Source organism: Thecamonas trahens (genome assembly GCF_000142905.1).
Source record: "Thecamonas trahens ATCC 50062 unplaced genomic scaffold supercont1.4, whole genome shotgun sequence".
In the NCBI taxonomy this organism is placed as follows: domain Eukaryota; order Apusomonadida; family Apusomonadidae; genus Thecamonas; species Thecamonas trahens.
Window position 1 is genome coordinate 148,920 of NW_013657676.1, and position 20,809 is coordinate 169,728.

A 20,809-nucleotide genomic window follows, 5' to 3' on the forward strand; every position below is an offset into this window, starting at 1 on the left:
AGCAGAAAGGGGGCGTACGAATGAAGAAGAAGCCAACGATACCGGTGAGGATGCCAATGAACAGGTTCCGGACCGGAGGGTCGGGCTCGTTGGCCATCATCGTTGAGCCGGGGTGAAGGCGTGCAGGTGTGGGCCCGAGTGGCGTGTGCGAGTGGGCAGCGATGTGGTGGGCAGTGGGCGACGGCCGGTGGGCGGCGGTGGGCAGCGGGGAACGGGCGTGGCGGGGGCTGGTGGTGCCCCCTCTTCCCCTGACCCGACCACGGCCACAACCACCTCACCGGCCGACCCCACGCCTCACCCGTCCCCCCCCCCCTCTTCCATCCGTACCATACGCCAAAGACACGCACACACACAGACACACACAGACACACACACACACACACACACATACACACATACACGCTCACACACGCGCACACACACACACACATACACACACACGCCATGGCGGTAAACTTTGCCAACGACCTCCTGGTACGTGACCCCCCCCTTGTCGACCCTCCCTCCTCCCCAGCACACATACAGACTCACCCTCCATACACATGATGCCCTTGATGGTGGGGTGTGGGTGTGGGTGTGGGTGTGGGTGGGTGCGCACAGGACCAGTTCCAGCCGCTGGCAGCCCATGCCGAGGCCGTCCACGAGCTGACCTCGCGGGCGGCGGCGTTTCTGCGGAAGAGGGCAGCCATCGAGGAGGAGTACGCCCGCAAGCTGCTGAAGCTGGCAGAGGCCGAGAGCAAGAAGATCGCAGACTCGGTCCTGGGCGTTCCGCTCAAGACAGTCAAGGTCTTTGACGTCATGGTCCAGGACACGCGCCGCCAGGCTGTCCAGGCCGAGTCGCTGGCTGGCCGCCTCGTCTCGCAGGTCGCCAAGCCGCTCTCCAACCTCAAGAAGAAGCTCAAGGCCTCGCGTGTCGTGGTGGTGGCAGACACTGCTGCAGAGCGGAAGCGCACGGAGGACATCGGGAGTCAAATGATGAAGGAGCGTGATCGGTACCACGAGGCCTGCCGCCTGGCATTTACCGACATGTCCACCTACCGCAAGTCGGCGTCGGATCCCAACATCAAGCCGTCAGCCTCGATGAAGCAGGGCGACCGCATGAAAAAGTCCAAGGACGCGGCCCGCAAGCAGGAGATGGAGTACCGTGACGCGCTTGCCAGGTTCAACGATGTCCAGCGCCGGTTCTGGGTCGACACCCTCCCGTTTGCGCTCGAGCAGATGCAGCTGCTCGAGGAGGAGCGCATCAACGAGACTGACTCGATCTACGACAAGTACCTGGATCTTGTCGCCGAGGCCCGAGACTCGCTCACCGTCCACCACGAGGCAGTTGCCGCCGTCCACACTCCAAATCCGCCGCCGGCCCACTCCGAGCTGGAGGACATTGCCTGCCGACTGGCCACCGGCAACTCGCGCCCGTCGGACATTGAGTTTTGCGAGGGTGTCAACTACCAGGACCGTGACCCGTCGGCGGCAGCGTCGCCGAGCAGACTCCGCGGGGCCACCGTGTCGTCGTCGTCGGAACCGGGCTCGGGCGGCTCGGCCGCCGCCGCCGCCGCTGCCGCAGGAGCTGTTGTCGTTGGCGGCGGCCTTGCTGTCGCCGTCGCCGCAGGCGGGACCCAGACCCGATCCACGCGTGCGCTTACCGCCACCGGTGTCAGCTCGGCTCCCCAGGGCTCGGCACGCAACACACCGCGCTCACTCACCCTCGACCAGTACATCGCCTCCTGCCGCGACGACCTGGGCTCTGACGAGCTCGCCCGCCGCTCCGGCGACATCTCAACCAAGCTGGCGCTGTTTGCCATGCTGCACGAGTTGTGGAGACCATCATAAACCGTGAACCTGTTGTTGATACTGGCTGCTCGCTACCCCCTCCCCTGCATGATCCGGCTCCGGCCATGTCTCCGGCTCGGAGCACCTCTCTTGCCCCGCGGCCATGTCGTCACCTCAAGCCGACTACTCGCACACAGCAGACAGCCCACGAAGGGCCCGAAGGCATCGCCGCAGCGAGCGCCGCATGTTGTTTTCGTCGCCGAGTGCTGTGCGAGGTACGTGTTATTGTTGTGCGTGGGTGTGGTGTGTGTGGGTGGGGGGGGGGGGGAAGGGGAGGAAGGGGTGGGTGCGCGCCAAGCGGCGGCGACGGACTCATGGTGATTGATGTGAACGCATGATGGACTGCGGGGCGCAACGACGCAACGACGCAACGACGCAACGACGCACCAATGTAACGACACAACTTTGTAACGAACGGGATGTGGTACGGGATGTGGTACGGGGGGGGGGAGGGGGGTAGGTCGTGGCGCAAGCGTCAAACCCAATGTCGAGCTTCTTAACGAGGAGCTGGCGGTCGAGACCGAGCTGGAGACCGCCACAGAGGCATCGTTTGTGGCGCTTGTTGACAGCCTCCGCAACGAAGCTGACGTGGTGGCTGCCGATGCGTGGCGATTCGAGCATGTCGCGCTCCCGTTCTGATGCTGGCATGTCGTTGCCTTCTGTTTACCGGCACCGCGGCCACTTCACCTCGTCCCAACATCGATCACAGCAGCCAGACTACGCCTTGGCCGCGCCCATGAGCTGCGAGAATTGCTCCAGCGAGAGCGAGCCGCCAGGCGCCACATCGATGTCCTTGATCAGCTCGCCAAACTCCTTGTCGGACAGCGGCTGGCCAAAGGCCGCCAGCAGCTCGCGCAGCCGATCCAGCGGCAGGCCGTCAGCATCTCCCTTGAACACTACGCCGCCGCCCATCGCCGCACCCATACCCAAGCAAATACGCGTGAGTCGCCCCATCATCACCTCCCGCGTCCCCCTCCTCCCTCTCCCCTCGGCCCGGCCGTACCTCCGTATGCGTCGCGCAGCATGTCCTCGGGCTCCTTATCGGCCAGAGCATCACCCATCATGCCCATGAACGAGTCAAAGTCGATGGCGTCTGCCTCTGCCGAGCCTGTGGCCTCTGCCACCATGAGCGAGAGCTCCTCGTCGGTGGCACTCTGTCCCAGCTTGTCCAGCATGCCCGCCACCTCGTCCTTGCTCACCCGCCCGTCCCCGTCGGTATCCACCAGCCGGAACGTTGTTCGGAACTGCGCCATGCTCTTTGCCTCCTGCTCTCCACGAGTTGAGTGCTCTGTCTTTGTCCCCGTCCCCCTCCCCGGCCCCCTCCCGGCCCGTACGTCCTTCGCGGGAACATGCCATGCCACTCGCCCCTTTACACACTCCCAGACGACCAATGGGCACACACCGGCCGCAGCCGTGCGATTCCACCGATACACATGGATGACACTTCCATCGCACTGATATCGGCACGCACGGGTCGACATCCTTACAGACTGCCTACCCCTACCCCCCCCTCCCCTAGCTGCAGCAGCTGAGCCCTCTCCCTCGCCCTTCAACACACCACTTCACATCATGCTGCGCATCGCTGGACAGCGCGTGGCTGGCCAAGCGACCACGGCGGCTTCTGCTTGGGTGGCTCGTACATGTAGGGCGAGTGGAGGCAGTGGAGGCGTACGGGCGAGCTCGAGCTCGAGCGAGAGTGAGAGCGGGCGCGATGTCAAACCCAAGACGGTGCTGGTGACCACTCGCGAGGGCATCAAGGGCCGGGTCATCGAGGAGGAACTGGGCATTGTGTGCGCAACCGCGACCAAGACCCGCTCGTTTGTGGTCGATCTGGCTGCCAAGTTCCGCGGCCTCTTTGGTGGTGAGATCAAGGGCTACTCGTGGCTGATCAACGACGCCACCCAGGAGGCCATGCTCCGCCTCCGCATTGCTGCCGTCGACATGTCCGCCACTTCGGTTCGCAATGTTCGCATTGAGGTGGCCACCACCGCTGATCGGCCCTTTGGCCTCTACGCCTCGGTCTCGGTCTACGGCACTGCCGTCCGATGCGAGTCGGCCGACCGATCGCCTACCTCGCGGATCCTCGCCCAGGGCGAGCGCAACATCGTCCACCTTGACAAGGGTAGCGAGCCCGACTTTGCCGTCTCTTCATCCTGATCATACTGCCGTGCTCGTACGGGTCGGTGGCCAATAGCCTCCCGCCGCACACCCTCGGACCCTCGCACCCCCCGCACCACCCCACCAGACCACATCCACACCCACAACCCCTTCAACACGCCACTTCTCTCAATACATCCTCCCCCACCCCACCCCACCCCACCCACACAACCCTCGCACCCCCCCCCCCCCCACTCCCTCCCCCCCCCTCTTTCACATCCCTCGTGACTTGTGATACTCTAGTCCTTCACGAATGGTACGCCCCAATTTGACGACTTTTCCCTGCGATCAGGCCAACCTCCCCAGCCCCTGATCACACGCACCCTCACCTACGCCCCCCCTCCCACCTCCTCCACACCCAGGTCTGAGTCTCGTGCTACATGGCGGCCTTTGCCGTCGTAGCCCAGATTGTGCATGCTGTCTTCCGCTGGATCACCGGCCAGACAAAACCCTCCAAGGACACATCGTCGCTGCAGGACGTCACCATGTCGTGTCCCTTTGGTGGCACGGCCTCGTTATCGCCGCCGAGCTCCCCAAAGTCAGCGTCCTTCCCCTCTGCCCCGCCGTCTGCGGCTGCATCGTGTCCGGTCTCAGGCGCTACTGTCCCAGCCACCGTTGCTCCGGTTGCCCCGTCATAGCATCGGGCCACGCCTCGTCGCGCTCCTTATCAACTGGCTCTCGCTCAAACCCCAAGTGTGTTATCCATGACGCGGTCCGCGCTCAAGTCTGCCCCTCTGATCCAAGGGTGGGACGCGTGCTCCGCCGAGCCCCTCTCTGCTGCTGACACCGCCAGGCATTCCTTGCATGCCTGCCTGAGCGGTCGCGCAGAGCTTCCAACACACAGCCACCGTCGAGATAGCCCGGTCCTCTGCGCAATGAACATACCAGAGGCTTCGACGCCGTCCTCACCCGCCGCCGGCTCCGCGCTTGGCCGCCAGCTGGGCCTCTAACTGCGCAAACGCGCTCATGGACGCCACTTGCTGCGCATCCACTGCGTCTGCCTCGGCACCTGTGGAACGGTCGCTGCCGTCGAGCGCGTCACTCGCCTTGGCCGCCGCCGCGCTCTCGGCCCGCGCCGCCATCTCCACCTGGTACTCGTTGAGCTCCTTAAAGTACTCGATCCACACACAGTCGACGCATCCCGAGCCGCAGCAGTTGAGCGGCTCGCTCGGCGGGAGGAGGACATCGACATCATGCCCGCCGTCGCCGCCGTCACCACCGTCGCCACCGCCGGCAACGCCGCTCCCCGACACCGCCCGCATCGCCGACCACTTCACGCCGCGTGCTGCCTGGACGAGCCTCCGCCCCACGCCGACTCGCAGCATCGTGACCCAAGCCGCAACCGGTCTCCGCCCGTAACGAGCTGTGAGAGAAGTGGCCGTGGGCGGCGGTATGCGATCGCCTACGCCCTGGCTCCGCCTCGGACCCTCGGCCGCTGCCGCCCTCCGCACCGCGCCGCAAGCCGCGCCGGCCCCTCACGCCGACGCCCACTTTGTGGTCACAGCACCCACACCTGTCGAGGCCCCGCGCCTTGCCGCACTCTCGCTTCCGGCCTGGCGCGCTGCGGGCGTCGAGCTGCCCGACGATCCGGCGTCGTCACCCGACGTCGTCGACGTTCTCGCCGGCAACTCACTCCCGCCTGGCGCCAGCCCGGTCGCTCACGTCTATGCCGGCCATCAGTTTGGATCATTCTCTGGCCAACTTGGCGATGGCGCTGCCATGCTCCTCGGCACCATTGCCGGTGACGAGAGGCCCCCGATGGAACTGCAGCTCAAGGGCGCCGGCCTCACCCCGTGCTCACGGTCGGGAGACGGGCGCAAGGTTCTGCGGTCGTCGCTCCGCGAGATGGTCGCGTCCGAGGCCATGGCCGCCCTTTGCGTGCCCACCACTCGTTCGGGCTCGCTTGTTATCTCTGACACGACTGTAGTCCGCGACATCAACTACGACGGACGCCCCGCAGCCGAGCCAGCCGCGGTCATCACCCGACTGGCGCCGTCGTTCTTCCGCTTTGGCTCGTTTGAGCTCTGCCTCCCGCCTGATCCGCGCACCCTCCGCAGTGGGCCATCGCATCGCTCGCCGCACATTCTCACCGAGCTCTTCGACTATGTGGTCGAAACCCACTTTGCCGAGTTGGCGGTGCATGAGACCTCCCGCGCCGCCCGAGTCGCCGCCTGGCTCGACCACGTCGCCGCATCAACCGGTGCGCTCGTCGCCCACTGGCAGGCACTCGGCTTTTGCCACGGCGTCCTCAACACTGACAACATGTCCATCCACGGCATTACCCTCGACTATGGCCCGTTTGCCTTTATGGGCGCCTACGATCCCGAGTATGCCTGCAACGCGTCGGATCCCACCGGGCGCTACTCCTACGCCGCCCAGCCTGAGGTCTGCGCCTGGAACTGCATCCGCCTCGCCAACGCCCTCGATCCGCTGCTCCCCGCCGACAACGGCGAGGATATTGTAAGCAATGCTTTCGAGTCCGCGTACAGCGAGACGCTCGCCTCGCTTGCCCGCCGCAAACTCGGCCTCGCGCCGACCGCGCCGCAGCAGGTCGCCCTGGATGCCTTTGAGTCCCTTCGCGCCACCATGGCAGCCACCGCCGCCGACTACACTGCCACTTTCCGCGCACTTGGTGCCACGTACCGTGCTCCCAACGAGCTAGCGGCGCACCTGGCGGAAACAACCTGTGCCTCCCGCGAGTTTCTTCTCGACCGCGACGCGCCGACCGTGCCGTCGCACCAGCTCGATGCCCTCCTCGCCTTGCCCAACGTCCAGCTTCCGCCGGGGCTGCTCAACGCCGAGCTCCGCAAGCGTGAGCGGCGCAAACTCTACGCCGAAGCCTACGCCACTGACGACGACAAAGCCAAGAACGATGAAAGGGTCTGGTACGACTTCCTTACCAACACGCTCGCGCCGCTGGTGGCGGAGCACGGGCTGGGCGATCCGGCCGCCCGAATGCTCGCCATGAACGCTGCCAATCCGTGGATTGTCCCGCACAACTGGATGCTTGAGGCCGCCATCCGTGCTCTCGAGGATAACTCGGACACAGCCCCGCTCGAAGCACTCCTCGGCCTCGACTACTTTGTCGAGAGCGACGAGCACCGCCAAGCGTGCGTCGCTAGCCTCGGCCTCGCCGACTCGGGCCGGCTGCGCCACCTCGACACAGTCCCGCCGCGGCTCTCATGATCCTCGTAGATCGATGTCTTTCTCGTCTTTTAAGCATGCGGCTGATGCCAGCTGAGCTTACGCCTTGCTTTGCCTGCTGCCCTGACGGCACGAGGGCCCAACCATGCCGGCGCTGCCGGCGTGGCGCCTTTGCGCTCGAGCAACTCGACTTACTTTTGCAGGCACACATGTGAGCTTGCGCGTAGATTTTACTTGAACACGGAAAAGAGACAAGCCAAGCCAGACGCGATCAGCGGCGTGCCTTTTCGTGCTTGACTGCGCTTAGGGCGGCGGCGAGGGCGGCCTCGGCCTTGGCCAGCTCGCCGTCGGAGAGGAGCGCAGTTTGTGCGGTGGAGACTTTGGCGAGGGCAGCGATCGAGTCGTCGGTGAGAGCTGGGGCCGACGGCGCGGCATCGTCGTCATCCTTGGACGCTGCCGTCGAGTGGCGGAGCGACATAAACTTGTCCATGGTCTTGACGAGGCCCGAGGTCTTTGTGGAGAGGATGGCCTTCTTGGTCTCCTGGTTCTCGCAGTGAACTTTGACCTTGTCGCGCATGTCCGGAAAGTCATTAAAGGCTTGCAGGAGAACGTTGCGATGAACACGAGCAACCTCGGTCTTGTCAAGGGTGACGACGTCGGCGGAGATGGGTTCGCGGCCGGTGCCAAACGAGAGCTCGCCAAACGACTCGTGCTTCTCAAAGAGGGCGCCGGCGGCAGAGCCCGAAGTGAAGCGGACCGAGCCGCGGGTGAGAAAGTAGAGGTGCAGGTCCGACTCGACCGAGGTGACGACGTGCTCGCCCTTGGCAAACTCGAGGACTTCGGCCGACTCGACAAGCAGGTCAAGGAAAGCATCGTCGGCGCCGTCGAACATGGGGAGGAGGCCGAGGAACTCGCGCATCTCGCGGAGGGCAATGGCACGGAAGCCGGCCTGCACAATGTCGTACACGTAGTGGAGGACGTCCGAGGCGACGTCCTTGGTGGTGACGGACGACGAGACACGGCGCCACTGGTCGAGCGAGGCCGTGAGGTCGTCGCGGAGGTAGTCCGAGTTGAGGCCCGAGAGCAGGCGGTTGATGGCGACCTCGACGTGGCGGCGCGACGAGTTCCATGCCGTCACCTGGGCCGGGATGAGGTTGTTGGAAAAGGCCTTGCCAAAAATGTCCTCAAAGGTTGACTCGACACGGTCGAGGTCTGAGCGGAAAGGCGCCAGATCAATGTCCTGCAGCCGCTCGGCGAGGCTCTGCTTCTGCTGCGACGCCTCGATCCGCTGCAGCCGCTCCATAGCGACCTTGTGGAAGTGCTGCTTGAGGTGCGGGTACTTGGTGAGCGCGTCCTCGAGGACCGAAGCGTCGAGCTCGTACGTCGTGACGTAGTTGCGTGCCCGGATCGAGGCCGTGCGCGGCCGCTTGAGGAGGACGGCAATCTCGCCAAAGAACGAGCCCTCCTTGAGGTTGGCCACGCACGCGCCCGACTCGAGGAGGACGTCGACGGCGCCCTTGGTGACAAAGAACATCGACGATCCGGGGTCGCCGCACCGCATGATAAACTTGCCTGGTGGGTGGACCTGCTCGCGCATTTTGCGGATGAGAAGCGTAAAGAACGCGCCCTGCGAGACACCGCCAAACATGGGAACCTTGGCCATGACCTCGGCGAGGTCGACCTTGACAGAGAACTTGACACCCTCCTCGAGAGCGAGGTCGACGGTGTCCTCCAGCGTCATGAGCGTGGCGGTGAGCTCCTCGGCCATAGCCTTGTCGCCCGGGTTCCGCGCGAGATGCGCGGTCTGGCTCTCGAGCTCATCGGTGAGCGAAGCGATGCGCGACGCGAGGTCCTGCAGCTGGACCCGCTTGTCGTCCTGGAGGTTGGTCTCCATGAGGTCGCGCAGGAGCTTGGAAATGCGTTTGAGCACGTCCTTGGCGAGCATTGACGCCGCGCGCATCTTGAACACGTCGCCGAGGCCCTCCTTGACCTTGGCGAGCACAATGGTGACGTCCTTGGACGCGTCGCGCATCTTCTGGCGGTAGGTCTTTTCGGCGACGCTGCCGTCAGGCTTGGCTGGCGGCATGGGCTCAGGCTCGCGCATGGGCTCGGGCTCGGGGGTGCTGACGGAGGCAGCCGTTGCCATCCACTCGCGTGGTGTCTGAGTCTCGACTTGGATCGATTCCTTGGTCAGCTTGGCCATGAGCTCGGCGAGCTGTGAGTCCTTCGAGTCCGAGTCCGATGCGGCGGCGTTCAGTGCGGCCTGGAGCTCAGACTCCTTCGCCGCCGCGTCTCCGAGCTGCGAGCGCAGGCCACGGACCTCGTCCTCAAGACGGCGATTCTCGCGGCGGAGGGACTTGCGGTCTGAGACGACGCTGTCAAGCCTGGCCTTGAGCGCGACAATCTCGGCCTCGAGCTTGCTCACCAGCTCCTCGTAGTCGGTGGTGGGCTCGGTCTGGCACGGGATCTCAACGGTCCGCGTTCGGCGCTTGACCTGGACACCCTTGGACCGGAAGCGACCGTCGCCGCCGAGCGAGAGGAACTCGGACTTTGAGCCACAGTACGGACAGGTCTTGGTGCGGCGAATGGGGACGGCAGCAGGCTTACTGGGCGAGCGGGAGGCTGGTGCAGCGGTGGGGACGAGGAACGACTGCGCACGGAACGGAACCGGGCGCGAGGGCACGCGAGCACCGCGGGTAGTCGACGTGGTGACAGCCGATGACGAGACGCTCGTCGAGCCGTCGTCACTCAGCGTGTCGGTGCCAACAGCGGCGCCGCGGACAAACGACCGAGATTGCATGATGGGCATGGGCGAGGGCGGCGTGAGCAACGTCGACTTGTCAAACTTGTTGATCTGCGGCACAAACGAGCACTCTTGCACTTCGGCGGCGGCAGCAGCAGCAGCCTTGGCCTCGCGGGCAGCCTGCTTCTTGGTCTCGGCCTCGCGGTGCCACTCGTACGTCCGCTCCACAAGGGGGGCGCTGGGTGAGACGGCCTCAGACTTTTTGTTGATAGCCGGTTCAAAGGGACACTCGGCGGCGAGAGCCTCGACTTGGGCCTGCTCAGCCGCCTTGCGCCGCTTCTTCAGGTCGAGCGCGTTTTGGTACAGATCGCGGCGCGAGTGGCGGTCACGGTCACGGACGTTGGTAGCCGGGTGAAACGTGAGCTCGGCGTCATGGTCGTGGTGGCAGCGGCCGTGGGTGTTGTGGTACCGCCGCCGCGACTCCTCCTCGGGCACCTTAGGCATCCGCCGCGAGCGCTCGTTGAGCTCGGGCTCGAACGAGTGATCATGGGTACATCCAAGGTGCGATGCGGCATAAATCGAGATGTCCCCGGCCTGCAGCGCCTTGGACGCGTTGGTCTTGGCCTCCTCGCCGCGGCCAGAGCCCAAGCCCGAGCCCGAGCCTGCGCCAGGCTCGCGCGAGTGGGCGTGTGCGCCCAGATCAACAACTTCGGCCAAAAATTGCGACTCGGCCTTTGGCCGCCGCCGCCGCCGCTTCTTCCTCTTTGCTCCTGCGCCAGCCGTATTCCCGCCCGGCGCAGCCGCTGCTGCTGCCGCTGACGTGCCCTCTAGCGCTGAGAGCGTCGTTCGCGATGGCAGCGCGCCGCCCTCGGAGCCCGAGGTGCTCTTGGTTGCCGATGCCGACACGACAGGAAGAGCCGAGACCAACGGGTCCAGCACCGCCGAGTTGCGTCGCAGCCACTGGGCGGAACGCTGCTGTGCAGCCACTGCCGAACCTCTCCTCCCAGACCGTGGCATGGGGAGGTGTGCGTGGAGGAGGGGGAGGGGGGGAGTGGGGTGGTGGACTTGAGGCTGCGGCTGCGGCTGGCGGTGGTGCTGGTGCACAAGTGGCGGAGAGCCAATTCGTCAGTTGGCAAGGTTCCCCCCTCCTGCCGGCCACACGTGAATTATGGTTCAATCCCGGCGGGATGTGTAATTTTTACTATTGTGTACCGGGAAACAGTGGGTGCCGGGTCGTGGTGGTGGGTGAGACGGCTGCCGAGTCGCAGCGAGGCAACACTGCGGCGGGGACGAGTCGGTCGGGGTCGGGGGCGGGGGTGGGGCCAACACACCTCTCTACCGTGTGAACCATGAATGGGGTTAGCGAGGAGGTGCCTCCTCCACAGGCCGGGAGCGAGCAGGCCGGGCTGGGGGCTACACGCGAGCTGGCTGGGCCTGCGGCCGCGGACGAGCAGCATGCCGCGGTCGGGCAGGAGGCAGAAGTCCAGCCGATGGTGACAGAGGAAGCTCAGGAGAGCCCCGCTGCAGAGGCAGACAAGACGGGCGGCGAGGGCGAGGCGGTCGAGGTCCAGGCTGAGGGTGGAAGTAGGAAGCGGGCGCGAGACGACGGTGGTGAGGGCGAGGACGAGGTTGATGACGAGCGGTTGGCCAAGGAGCGGCTGGCGTGCCTGGCGTATCTGGACGAGCAGCGACGTGCGCTCGAGGCCGACATCCGCGGTCGGACCGCGGCCGAGGTGGTGGTGGATGGTGAGCTCAAGCCGCACAGCCTCTTTACCTCGATGCTGGAGGAGATGGTGTTTGGTTTTGGCGACGTCTCGCAGCCGCTGTCGGCTACGGTCAACGCCGTTGAAGACATTGTCGTCGACTACATCCGCTCGATGACCCTTGCCGCGCTGCAAGTCGCCGAGCGTCGTGGCAAGCTCATGGCCGAGGACTTTCTCTTTCTCATCCGCAATGACGACAAAAAGTACGAGCGCGTTCGCGAGCTCCTCAACATGCGCGAGGTCATCAAGCGCGAGCGTGCCAACTTTGAGCAAGAGAAGACCATGCTCGAGCCGGCCACAAAGCGCCGCAAGCGATGATGGCTGCCGGCCAGGCCCGCCCACGTGGTGCCGGTCCCTGTCCACGCCCGCTGTGTCACGCCCCACTCCCTTCCCTCCACACGCCCCTCTCCCCACTCCCCACCTCCCACTCCCCACCCCAAGGATATATCGCCTGTCAGAAACAATGAACTCTGGCCAGCCTGTCAGCCGACGTTCTCTGAAGCAGTGGCTCGTGTGGTAGCAGCCGTAAAGCCGACGGATCGGCGACAGCGGTAGGAGTGACGAGCCGTCTTTGCACACCGCCACCACCGCCACCACCGCCACCACCGCCACCACCACCACCCCCCCCCTTCTTTCCACCCCACCTCACTCCCACCCCACTCCGCCACACAACCATGGAAGGCACATGGGGTGTCCGCTCTCCGTGCGGCCTCCACCCGCAGCCGCCGCTGTACACCCTCGGCGCCGCCACCCGGTCGTCACCGCGTCCGCCAACCCGCCGTGGGCCGCTTGACACGCAGGCTGGCCCAGACTCGCCGTCTGCACCTCGCGCCAAGGTCGATGTGGACGTGGATGGGTATGGTGATGGCGCTGGTGCTGGCGCTGGCGTGGAAGCGGTCGACGAGCATGCTGGTCCGTCGGTGCGGTACGGGCCCGGGCGCGGACAGCCGCTGCGGCGGTACGTACCGCGGGCCACACCGGCACAGATGGTGGCGACGGCGGTGGCCGAGGAGCAGGCCAACGCGGCGGTGGACGAGGCGGCGCTGGTGGCATCGTCGCTCGAAGCTGCTGCCATCTCGGGCTTCTCATCGCAAGCCGAGCTGGCCGAGACCATCCGCAAACCATCGCGCCCGCTCCGCTCGCCGTACCAGCGCTCGGCCGTCCCGGTCACCACCAACGAGCAGTACGGCTGGGAGGAAGCCGATCGCCTCTCGGGCCTCTACGACGACACCTCGCGGTATCCGGTCCGCCGCTCCGACGAGTCCAAGTTCTTTGACCAGTTCTACGGCCACGGCTTCGGCGCCGTCCTCTGCACCCGGTAGTGAGCGATGCCGATGCCGGGCTTGCCGAAAAGCGGCGCGCCAGTAACATGCATGCAGGTCTAGACCCCCGGCTGCGCCGTAGCTTCATTCGCCCGAGGACAGTGCCGCACCATGGGTGCCATGACATCCGCTCACGGCAACACCCGTCGCCGAATGGCTGACACCGGACAAGTCCGTCGCATACCTCGTCGGGCCAACCGGCCCGACCCTGCCGACTACCGCTTCCGCGGTCTCACCGACACGGTCGCTGTCAAGCCTCCGGGCAGCATCAACGGCGAGCAGTTTATCATCGATACCTGCAGTGTATGCGACGCACAGAGGGGAGAAGGGGGGGAGAGGGGGGGGGGGGGGGGGGACCGAACGCTTGGCGCCAACCGGCGACGGCGGAGACTCACTCGGAGCGGACGAGGGGGATGGTGGGCATGCGGGCCAACGGGTGCAGGGATGCGAGCTGTATGTTCTGGACCACACGGCGACGGTGTCTATCGACGAGTGCACTGACTGTCGCATTGTGCTGGGCCCGTGTGCGTCGTCGGTCTTTGTCCGCTCCTGCGCCCGCGTCGTCGTCGTCGTCGCCTGTCAGCAGTTCCGTCTCCGCGACACGACGGCATCGACCATTGCGCTGCATGCAGGGACCAAGCCCATCATCGAGGACGCCAAGGCCATCAGTCTTGCGCCGTACCCGCTGGCGTATCCAGGCATCGACGCTCACTTTGCCGCTGCCGGTCTTGTTCCGGCCAACTCGGTCTGGGCCGACATCTACGACTTTACTGCCGTCGAAGCCCACAAGGCCGGTGCCTCGTCGGCGGCGGCGGCGTTCTCGTTTGTCCCGTGGGGCGCCGCGCTCGGCCGACTGTTTTCCCATCTCACCGGCGACGAGCTCGGCGAGCTCCTGGTCTCGCTTGATCCGGCAACCGGCGTCGTCCCGTGCACGCTCGGGCGGGAGCCTGATGCAGCAAGCGCCCACGCCTTTGTCGGGCTGTCCGGGCCGGCTGCGGCGCCGCTGGCGGTTGCCGCCTGTCTGGCAAAAGTGTGGGAGGCCGCGCAGGCTGTGGCAGGCGCGCCTTCTCTCGAGAGTCTCCCGTTCGTCCTGGTCAAGTCCGCCGCCACGCCCGCCCTCGACGCAGCGCTCGCCGACACCATGTTTGCGCCGGTGGCGTCGGTGGCGTCCACGGTTGCTGCCCGCCTCGCAAACAAGCCGTTTATTGGCCTGTGGTTTGCGGCGCTCCCCGAGAGGTGGCCAGGCGAGGGCAGCGGCCCAAGCGACGGCCCACCGCCACGCTCGCTGGCGGCGCTGCTGCGGTCTGCTGTTGCGTCGTGGGCAGCGGCAGGTCTCGAGCCAAGCCCCGACGCGCGCTTTGCCGCGTACGTTGCGCCGGACTCGGCTGCGGCGAGCGAAGCGGCGCAGGCGTTCTTCGCCGAAGCTGCCGACGCATGGCAGGGAAACGCGCTATGACGGGACAGCGGCTCAGACCGAAGACTCGGCGGCGCCGGCGCCGGCGTCAGCGCCAGAAGCACCAGAGTCAGAGGCATCGGCCGACGCCGCGGCGGCGGCCACGGACGCGGTCCGTTCCTCAAGACGAGCGACAAGTTCGACGAGCTCTGCGCGCTTGGGCGAGTCTTCGAAGAATCGCTCCGAGCGCGCCACCACCGAGTTGAGGAGGAGGAGGATGGACGGGCGGAGGGTGGCAAAGGCAGCGGACACAGAGGTGTCGCCGGCGCCGACAGCGACCGCCTCGATGTCGTCGAGCTCAGTGGCGAGCGCGAGCGACGAGTCGGCAACACCCTCGAACAGCGAGGCCTCCTGCTCCCAGTTGGGCTTGCGGGCTGCGCGGGCGCGCTTGAGGACCGACTCAACGATGCTGAGTGCCGGCGCGCCCTTGATCTTGAGCAGCTGCGCATGCGCGTCCCACACCTCGGGATTGGTCGTGATGCGCGCCGTGATAAAGTCGAACAAGTTGGTCAAGGTCGACTCGAAACGGACGGCCTTGCGCTCGAGGGCCTTGGCGTCGGGCGAGGTGTCGCTCGGGTCGAGCTCGCGGACGGCCTTGAGAAGGTTGTTGAGGTGAGTGACGAGGGCGTAGAGGACGCGAGGATCGGCGTCGTTCTCCTGGGCCTGGGCGTTGTTGTACTGGATCTTGTTGCGGAGAGCCTGCATGGCCTGCTCTAGCTCGCCGAGCTGCATGCAGATGTACAGAAAGTTCTCCCACATGCGCCAGGCCTCGCGCTTAAACTTGAGCGCCTGCTCCATAGCGTGGAAGGCCTTGCGTGGCTCGTTGGCTCGCTGGTAGACGCCCGAGAGGTTGGCCCAGCCCTCACCGTGGGTCGGGTCGAGCTGGACAACGCGCGAAAAGGCGCGCGAGCCAACCTCCCATGCCTGCGCAAACATCGACGCCATGCCCATGGAGAACCAGATCTCGGGGAAAATGGGGTTGATGGCGAGCGCAAGCTCAAAGTGCTCGATGGCACCGGCGTAGTCCTTGGCCTGGAAGGCGAGCTTGCCCCATGCGCGCTGGGCGCGCGGGAAGCGACCGCCCGACTCGCGCCACGCGCGCTCGTAGTACACCGGGTCGCGCATAAGGTCGCCGAGCAGGGCCCAGAGCCGCGGCGACGGGTCGATGTCGAGCCGAGCCCGGACAAGCCGCTCGGCACGCGAGGTGGCGCGGACCGAGAGATAGCACGTGACGATGTCCTCCCACGCCTCCATTGGCTCATAGCAGTCGAGCGCGGCGCGCGGCAGGCCGTGGTCCATGTACAGCGAGCCGAGCTCGGAGAGAAGCTTCCACCACGGCGGGAGCGGAAGAGCAAACAGGTATGCCATCCGCTCGGCGGGAGCGGGACCAACCTGCAGGATGGCCGGGTCGACGCCGGTTGGCCGCTCCGCCGACGGCACGTCAGCAAAGCGGAGCTCGACCAGCCGCTGGAACTGCTTGCACGCCCGCTCGATGGTCCGCTTCCCGCGCATCTCGACCCGCGACTTGAGGAGGAGCCCTGCGGCGCGCATCGCCCACGACGCCTGCGTGCTGCCGTTGTCGAGCGCGCGCCGCGCAAACGGTCGCACTTGCTCGTCGGTCAGCTCCGAGACCGGATGGGTGGCGCGGATGAGCTCGGCGAGCGCAAGGAGGATGGCCGCGTCGTCGAGTGAGACCGCAGGCTCGTCGATCGGTGTCTCAAACGTGAGCTCCTCGAGGAGGACAGGCGAGTCGTTCGGGACGATGAAAGGGAGCTCGTGTGGGAGCTCGGTGTAGTCGGCGCCGGCAATGGGGGGGAGCGAGCCCTGCGCTGAAACGTAAAGATGGGTGGTGGTGAACTTCTGGAACTTGGTCCGCTTGCCCTTGGCACCGCGGAGCGCGATGACCAGGCCCGACAGCGCTTGGGCATGGAGCAGGTACGCTTGCATCAGGTCGGTGCGGTCGTAGTCGAGCGCGCCGTACGCGGCCTCGAGGGTGAGCCGCACACCGAGGCGGATGCGCGAGACCGGAACGTCCGGCCCGCCCAGCTCGCTGACGGCGGCAAACGAGGCGAGGACTCCGACGCCCTGCTCGACCACGATCGAGTAGAGCGTGTGCGAGCGGGCAAGAAGAGTCGACTGCCGCGCTCGCGCAACACGCGCGCGCCACACCACCGCCGACGGCACCGCACCCGCCAGCGCGTCGTACACCTTCGGCGCGTCAATAAAGATGAGCGAGGCGACCACAAGGTACCATGGGTAGTAGCACTTGTCAAACGCATCCTCGCCATCCAGGCCGAGCAGGCGGATGGCGGCGCGGTGCCACTCATCGTTGTAGTACGCGTAGTTGAGTCGCTTGACCGAAGTCGGCATGAACGGCACAGCGCCGGCGTCCTCGCGTGCCGACTCGCCGTCGGCCGCTTCGCCAGCATCATCGCCATCAGCCTCGTCAGCCTCGTTAGCCTCGTTAGCCTCGTCGGACTCGTCGGCCTCGGCCTTTCCGGCAGCAGCCTCTGAGATCTCAGTCGGCGCGGTTTGCTCCTCGGCAGCGGCCGTGGCCGAAACGACCACGCCTGCCGGGAGGGCGACGGGATCGAGGACGGTCGGCGCAGCGGGCGGGGCGACGAGCGGGAGGCGGCGGGTGGCATCGAGATGCGGCGGCGGGCCAGTCCAGTTGGCCTGGACAAAGAGCGTGAGCGCGGCAACGCCAAGAGCAAGCACGTCTGTGGCACCGCGCGTAGAGCCAGCGGCTGCGGCGACAAGGCGGTCGGCGAGAGCGGCGACAACCGCGTCAGCCGAGTCCGGAGAAGCGTCTGGAGCCACGGTGAGCACGTCCTGGGCAAATGCTGAAGACAGGACGTCGAGCGGAGCCAAGCAAGGCTCTGGCACCGGCAGATCTACTGCAGGAGCGTCGGCAGCAGGAGTAGGAGCGGGAGCAGACGAGGCGTCGGCGGCGGGCAGAGGATCCAGGTCGCCATCCCGGGGCAGAGAACGGGCCAGGGCATGGGAGGCATCCACCAGCAGCATGGACTGCTCTAGAGGCTCGAGGACGTCCCAGGAGGTGATGGCTTTACCGGCGACGTCCAGCGGCTCGGCACCCAGCATGGGGGAAATCGAGGTCGCAGGCGAGGTTGTTGCCATGGCAAAGGGAAGGGAAGTAGGATGTCCCAAAGATGGAGGGAGACGGGTGGGGGTAGGTGGGAGAGGGGGGGCGGGGGGGGGGGAGGGTTGAAGGAGGGGCACGATTGCGATGGCGGGTGGCATCATGGCGTGGGTCGTGGGGTGGGCGAATAGGGAAGGGAGGGGAGGGATCGGATCGGGTGCTGTGGTGGCTGGCAAGGGGGGGGGGGAGGGGGGTTGATCGGGAGCTGGTGGTGGTGTGGCCAAGCGGTGGCGCCTCGGTCACACCGGCTCGGCGACAGCTATAGACACAGCCACAGACACAGACACAGACAAAGACAAAGACAAAGCCACAGACGCCTCTCGAGAAAGAGACAATGGCTGACCCAGGGACCAAGCTCCGGTATCTGGAGAAGAAGCGGGCGGCCGAGGCGGCGCGGGTGGCCGAGGAGCGCCAGACGGTGGCGGCCAAGGTGGCCAAGGCAACAGCCGTGGCCATGGCTGCCAAGTTCACCGCCGGTGGCACCGATGCCGCCGGCAACAAAGGAGGCGACGATGGCGCTCCGGCAAAGGCATACGGTTTGCTCACCGCAGACGAGCTGCGCAAGGAGCGCGAGGCCGCTGAGGCCGCGGCCGCCCGCAAGCGCAAGGCCGGCGAGCCGGCGGCCGGCGAGCCCAAGAAAAAGAAGAAGCGCAGGAGGAAGAAGGCCGCGGCTGGCGGCGCACCATCTGGACCTCCGGCGAGCTCGGTGTTGCTCTCTTTTGCCGGCGGTGACGATGATGACGGCGACGACGATGGGCCAGCAGTGGTGATGGCGGCATCTGTATCTGTCGCGCCGCCGCCGTCGACGGCGGCGGCGGCGAGCGCAAGCAGTGAGGCGGGCGCAGTGCGGCCCAAGATCCGCAAGAATCCAAACGTCAACACCGAGTTTCTGCCCGACGCCGAGCGCGACGCAGCCGAACAGGTCGAGCGCGAACGGATCGCCAAAGAGTGGCTTGCGGAGCAGGACAAGGTGAAGAAGGAGAAGATCTCGATTGTGTACTCGTACTGGGACGGCGCCGGCCATCGTCGCGAGGTGACGGTGACCAAGGGCACGACCATCCGCAAGTTCCTCACCCTTGTGCGCAACAACTTTGACGCGCTCAAGCTCGCATCACCAGACCAGCTGCTGTACATCAAGGAGGATGTCATCATTCCGCACCACTACACCTTCTACGACCTCATTGCTACGCAGGCGCGCGGCAAGTCGGGTCCGCTTTTCCAGTTTGACGTCCACGACGATGTGCGGCTTGTCCTCGACGCTCGGGTGGAGAAGGACGAGTCCCACGCCGGCAAGGTTGTGCTCCGCCGGTGGTACGACGCCAACAAGCACACATTTCCGGCCTCGCGGTGGGAGGTCTACGATCCGAAGAAGAACTACGGACGGTACACCATCCGCGGCAACCACTGACGGAAGGAAGATTACAGCCCGCGGATTTATGCGCCGTTTCCGAGCGGCGTGTCCGAGACAAAGGTAAAGCCGGCAAAGTTGGACTGCTCGGCTGACGAGATGGCCGACGGCTGGGCCGGCGTGAGCATAGCGGGCTCCTGGGTGAAGCACGGGTCAAAGTGCGAGGTGTCGGTATCCGAGGTGAGCTCGGGCTTGAACGGCGGGGTCAACTGCTTGGCCTCGAGTGCGTCAAAGTCGATGTCGTCAAAGAACGGATGAGCCTTGATCTCTTCGGCGTCGCCCGGGCCCGAGCCGAGCCGCGTCTTGGGGTTGCGGTCAAGAAGGTGCTCGAGCAGGTCGCGCGCCTGCTCCGAGAGCGAGCGCGGGTAGTAGATGTCTGCCTCGAGAATCTGAATAAAGACCTGCTCCGGGTCCGAAGCCGAGAACGGCGAGCGGCCCGAGAGCATCTCATAGATAACGACGCCGGCAGACCACCAGTCGACCGAGGTGCCGTACGACGCGTCTTCGACAACCTCGGGCGCCAGGTACTCGGGCGTGCCGCAAAAGGTCGACGTGGTCACCCCATACGAGATGCCCTCCTTGACAAGGCCAAAGTCGGTGATGAGGATGTGCCCGTCCTCGTCGAGGAGCAGGTTCTCGAGCTTGAGGTCGCGGTAGACAATGCCCTTGCGGTGGAGGTATCCTAGCGCGCATACAATTTCGGCCGCGTAGAACTTTGCCCGCTCCTCGGAAAACTTGCCCGAGCGCTGCATGTGGTAGAAGAGCTCGCCGCCGCGGACATAGTCCATGACAAAGTACAGGCGGTCGTCGGTCTGGAACGAGTAGTACATACGGACCAGGAACGGGTGATCCATGGTCGAGAGGACTCGGCGCTCGGCCTGGGTGTGCTCGACCTCCTCGTGCTCGAGCACGACGTCCTTCTTGAGGATCTTGATGGCGTACAACTGCTCCTCGCCACGCTTGCGCGCGAGCATGACCTTGCCGAACGAGCCCTTGCCCAGGAGCTGGAGCAGCTCAAAGTCCTTGATGGTCACCTTGGACGCCGCAGAGTCGTCGGCGGCGTCGGCCTCCGAGGCCGCCACCGCCGCGCCGGAGCCCTTGGACGATGCTGCAGGCACCGCCGTCCCGTCCTCGGCTTCAGTCACCGTGTACGCCTGGAGATAGTAGTAGTTGATCCACTCTTGCACAGCCTCCATCCACGAGTTCATCTCCTGCTCCGAGCCGGCAATGCAAAAGTGCTCCGTCCCGTCGCGCGTGGTGATCTGGAACGAGAACTTTTTCTTGATCTTGGCCGGCGCCACCTGCACTGTCGCCCCCTTGAGCGGAATGCATCCTGCAGGCGTTGTGTCCTTGTGCGACCGAAAGTAGAGCGCAAGGCCATTGGCCATCCGGTAGAACCGCCGCTTGTAGTTCTTGACAAAGTGTCCGCGCTTGACCAGATACCCTTCCTTCAGCGGCGGCGCCTTGATGTTGACTGGCCTCAGCACCAGCTTGCACTCGGCCGCCAAATCTGCCGGCCATCCCTTTTGCACCACCAGTGGCTTTTCATCTATGCCCAGCTTGCGGACTGTAGCGGGGATGATAGGTAGTGTGTCATGGGGGGAGTGAGACGACGGCCGTGGGTGGGGGGGAGGGGGGAAAAACCAAGAACACACACATACACACACACACACATACGGGTGGTGATGGAAAGGGGAGGGGGGGGGGGGGGGAGGAGGTCACAGGAGAGGGGAGGGGGGAGGACGAGGAAGGCGGTGGAGGTAAGGGGGCAGGGGAAGGGCGGGGAAGGCGGTAGGGGGAGGGTGGTCCTTTGGGCTGTGGGCTGGGGA

The 20,809-nt window shown here is 65.6% G+C and overlaps 14 protein-coding genes across 14 annotated transcripts in view; 8 read left to right on the forward strand and 6 right to left on the reverse strand.

The window, feature by feature from the left end:
* AMSG_00928 (uncharacterized protein) overlaps nucleotides 1-137 on the reverse strand; it is a gene marked incomplete at its 3' end in the record, with an annotated part of 1,269 nt that extends 1,132 nt beyond the window's left edge. The window contains exon 1 of the mRNA XM_013906651.1: nucleotides 19-137. Coding sequence (XP_013762105.1) covers nucleotides 19-100 — 82 coding nt within the window. The 5' untranslated portion in view covers nucleotides 101-137. The remainder of the gene's footprint in view (nucleotides 1-18) is intronic.
* A 179-nt stretch (nucleotides 138-316) lies between these two features.
* AMSG_00929 (uncharacterized protein) lies at nucleotides 317-1,830 on the forward strand (the record flags this gene model as incomplete). The annotated part of the gene is made up of 2 exons (XM_013906652.1): nucleotides 317-474; nucleotides 601-1,830. The coding sequence occupies exons 1-2, from the start codon at nucleotides 445-447 to the stop codon at nucleotides 1,828-1,830; spliced, it is 1,260 nt and encodes a 419-aa protein (XP_013762106.1). The 5' UTR covers nucleotides 317-444.
* Nucleotides 1,831-1,918: 88 nt separating this feature from the next.
* AMSG_11632 (uncharacterized protein) lies at nucleotides 1,919-2,650 on the forward strand. Its single transcript, XM_013906874.1, has 2 exons — nucleotides 1,919-2,045; nucleotides 2,291-2,650. Exons 1-2 carry the CDS (start codon nucleotides 1,934-1,936, stop codon nucleotides 2,467-2,469), a joined length of 291 nt encoding a protein of 96 aa, XP_013762328.1. The 5' UTR covers nucleotides 1,919-1,933; the 3' UTR covers nucleotides 2,470-2,650.
* On the reverse strand, nucleotides 2,387-3,083 carry AMSG_00930 (myosin regulatory light chain sqh; the record flags this gene model as incomplete). Its single annotated transcript, XM_013906653.1, has 2 exons — nucleotides 2,387-2,726; nucleotides 2,834-3,083. The coding sequence occupies 2 exons, from the start codon at nucleotides 3,081-3,083 to the stop codon at nucleotides 2,548-2,550; spliced, it is 429 nt and encodes a 142-aa protein (XP_013762107.1). The 3' UTR covers nucleotides 2,387-2,547.
* A 316-nt stretch (nucleotides 3,084-3,399) lies between these two features.
* On the forward strand, nucleotides 3,400-3,987 carry AMSG_00931 (UPF0145 protein; the record flags this gene model as incomplete). Its single annotated transcript, XM_013906654.1, has 2 exons — nucleotides 3,400-3,423; nucleotides 3,532-3,987. 2 exons carry the CDS (start codon nucleotides 3,400-3,402, stop codon nucleotides 3,985-3,987), a joined length of 480 nt encoding a protein of 159 aa, XP_013762108.1.
* A 591-nt stretch (nucleotides 3,988-4,578) lies between these two features.
* On the reverse strand, nucleotides 4,579-5,312 carry AMSG_00932 (uncharacterized protein; the record flags this gene model as incomplete). Its single annotated transcript, XM_013906655.1, has 1 exon — nucleotides 4,579-5,312. The coding sequence occupies one exon, from the start codon at nucleotides 5,310-5,312 to the stop codon at nucleotides 4,893-4,895; it is 420 nt and encodes a 139-aa protein (XP_013762109.1). The 3' UTR covers nucleotides 4,579-4,892.
* A 67-nt stretch (nucleotides 5,313-5,379) lies between these two features.
* Nucleotides 5,380-7,487, forward strand: AMSG_00933 (selenoprotein O; the record flags this gene model as incomplete). Its single annotated transcript, XM_013906656.1, has 1 exon — nucleotides 5,380-7,487. One exon carries the CDS (start codon nucleotides 5,380-5,382, stop codon nucleotides 7,171-7,173), a length of 1,794 nt encoding a protein of 597 aa, XP_013762110.1. The 3' UTR covers nucleotides 7,174-7,487.
* Nucleotides 7,344-10,891, reverse strand: AMSG_00934 (uncharacterized protein; the record flags this gene model as incomplete). Its single annotated transcript, XM_013906657.1, has 1 exon — nucleotides 7,344-10,891. The coding sequence occupies one exon, from the start codon at nucleotides 10,889-10,891 to the stop codon at nucleotides 7,403-7,405; it is 3,489 nt and encodes a 1,162-aa protein (XP_013762111.1). The 3' UTR covers nucleotides 7,344-7,402.
* A 312-nt stretch (nucleotides 10,892-11,203) lies between these two features.
* Nucleotides 11,204-12,116, forward strand: AMSG_00935 (transcription initiation factor TFIID subunit 13). The gene has a single exon (XM_013906658.1). The coding sequence runs from the start codon at nucleotides 11,224-11,226 to the stop codon at nucleotides 11,953-11,955; it is 732 nt and encodes a 243-aa protein (XP_013762112.1). The 5' UTR covers nucleotides 11,204-11,223; the 3' UTR covers nucleotides 11,956-12,116.
* A 195-nt stretch (nucleotides 12,117-12,311) lies between these two features.
* AMSG_00936 (uncharacterized protein) lies at nucleotides 12,312-13,023 on the forward strand (the record flags this gene model as incomplete). The annotated part of the gene is made up of 1 exon (XM_013906659.1): nucleotides 12,312-13,023. The coding sequence occupies one exon, from the start codon at nucleotides 12,312-12,314 to the stop codon at nucleotides 12,957-12,959; it is 648 nt and encodes a 215-aa protein (XP_013762113.1). The 3' UTR covers nucleotides 12,960-13,023.
* An 89-nt stretch (nucleotides 13,024-13,112) lies between these two features.
* Nucleotides 13,113-14,415, forward strand: AMSG_00937 (uncharacterized protein; the record flags this gene model as incomplete). Its single annotated transcript, XM_013906660.1, has 2 exons — nucleotides 13,113-13,262; nucleotides 13,402-14,415. 2 exons carry the CDS (start codon nucleotides 13,113-13,115, stop codon nucleotides 14,413-14,415), a joined length of 1,164 nt encoding a protein of 387 aa, XP_013762114.1.
* AMSG_00938 (tetratricopeptide repeat protein 27) lies at nucleotides 14,306-17,539 on the reverse strand. The gene has a single exon (XM_013906661.1). The coding sequence runs from the start codon at nucleotides 17,512-17,514 to the stop codon at nucleotides 14,428-14,430; it is 3,087 nt and encodes a 1,028-aa protein (XP_013762115.1). The 5' UTR covers nucleotides 17,515-17,539; the 3' UTR covers nucleotides 14,306-14,427.
* A 354-nt stretch (nucleotides 17,540-17,893) lies between these two features.
* On the forward strand, nucleotides 17,894-18,980 carry AMSG_00939 (uncharacterized protein; the record flags this gene model as incomplete). Its single annotated transcript, XM_013906662.1, has 1 exon — nucleotides 17,894-18,980. Exon 1 carries the CDS (start codon nucleotides 17,907-17,909, stop codon nucleotides 18,978-18,980), a length of 1,074 nt encoding a protein of 357 aa, XP_013762116.1. The 5' UTR covers nucleotides 17,894-17,906.
* A 5-nt stretch (nucleotides 18,981-18,985) lies between these two features.
* The window catches only part of AMSG_00940 (akt protein), a 2,223-nt gene continuing 399 nt past the window's right edge, over nucleotides 18,986-20,809 (reverse strand). The window contains exon 2 of the mRNA XM_013906663.1: nucleotides 18,986-20,547. Within this exon, the coding sequence (XP_013762117.1) occupies nucleotides 19,007-20,547 (1,541 nt within the window). The 3' untranslated portion in view covers nucleotides 18,986-19,006. The remainder of the gene's footprint in view (nucleotides 20,548-20,809) is intronic.

Excerpts from the sequence above, each read along its gene's own strand:
- AMSG_00938 (XM_013906661.1), bottom strand. The coding sequence starts at position 17,514 with ATGCTGGGTGCCGAGCCGCTGGACGTCGCCGGTAAAGCCATCACCTCC.
- AMSG_00935 (XM_013906658.1), top strand. The coding sequence starts at position 11,224 with ATGAATGGGGTTAGCGAGGAGGTGCCTCCTCCACAGGCCGGGAGCGAG.
- AMSG_11632 (XM_013906874.1), top strand. The coding sequence starts at position 1,934 with ATGTCGTCACCTCAAGCCGACTACTCGCACACAGCAGACAGCCCACGA. Across the intron at positions 2,046-2,290 it reads GTCGCCGAGTGCTGTGCGAG|GTCGTGGCGCAAGCGTCAAA; the intron begins GTACGTGTTATT and ends GGAGGGGGGTAG.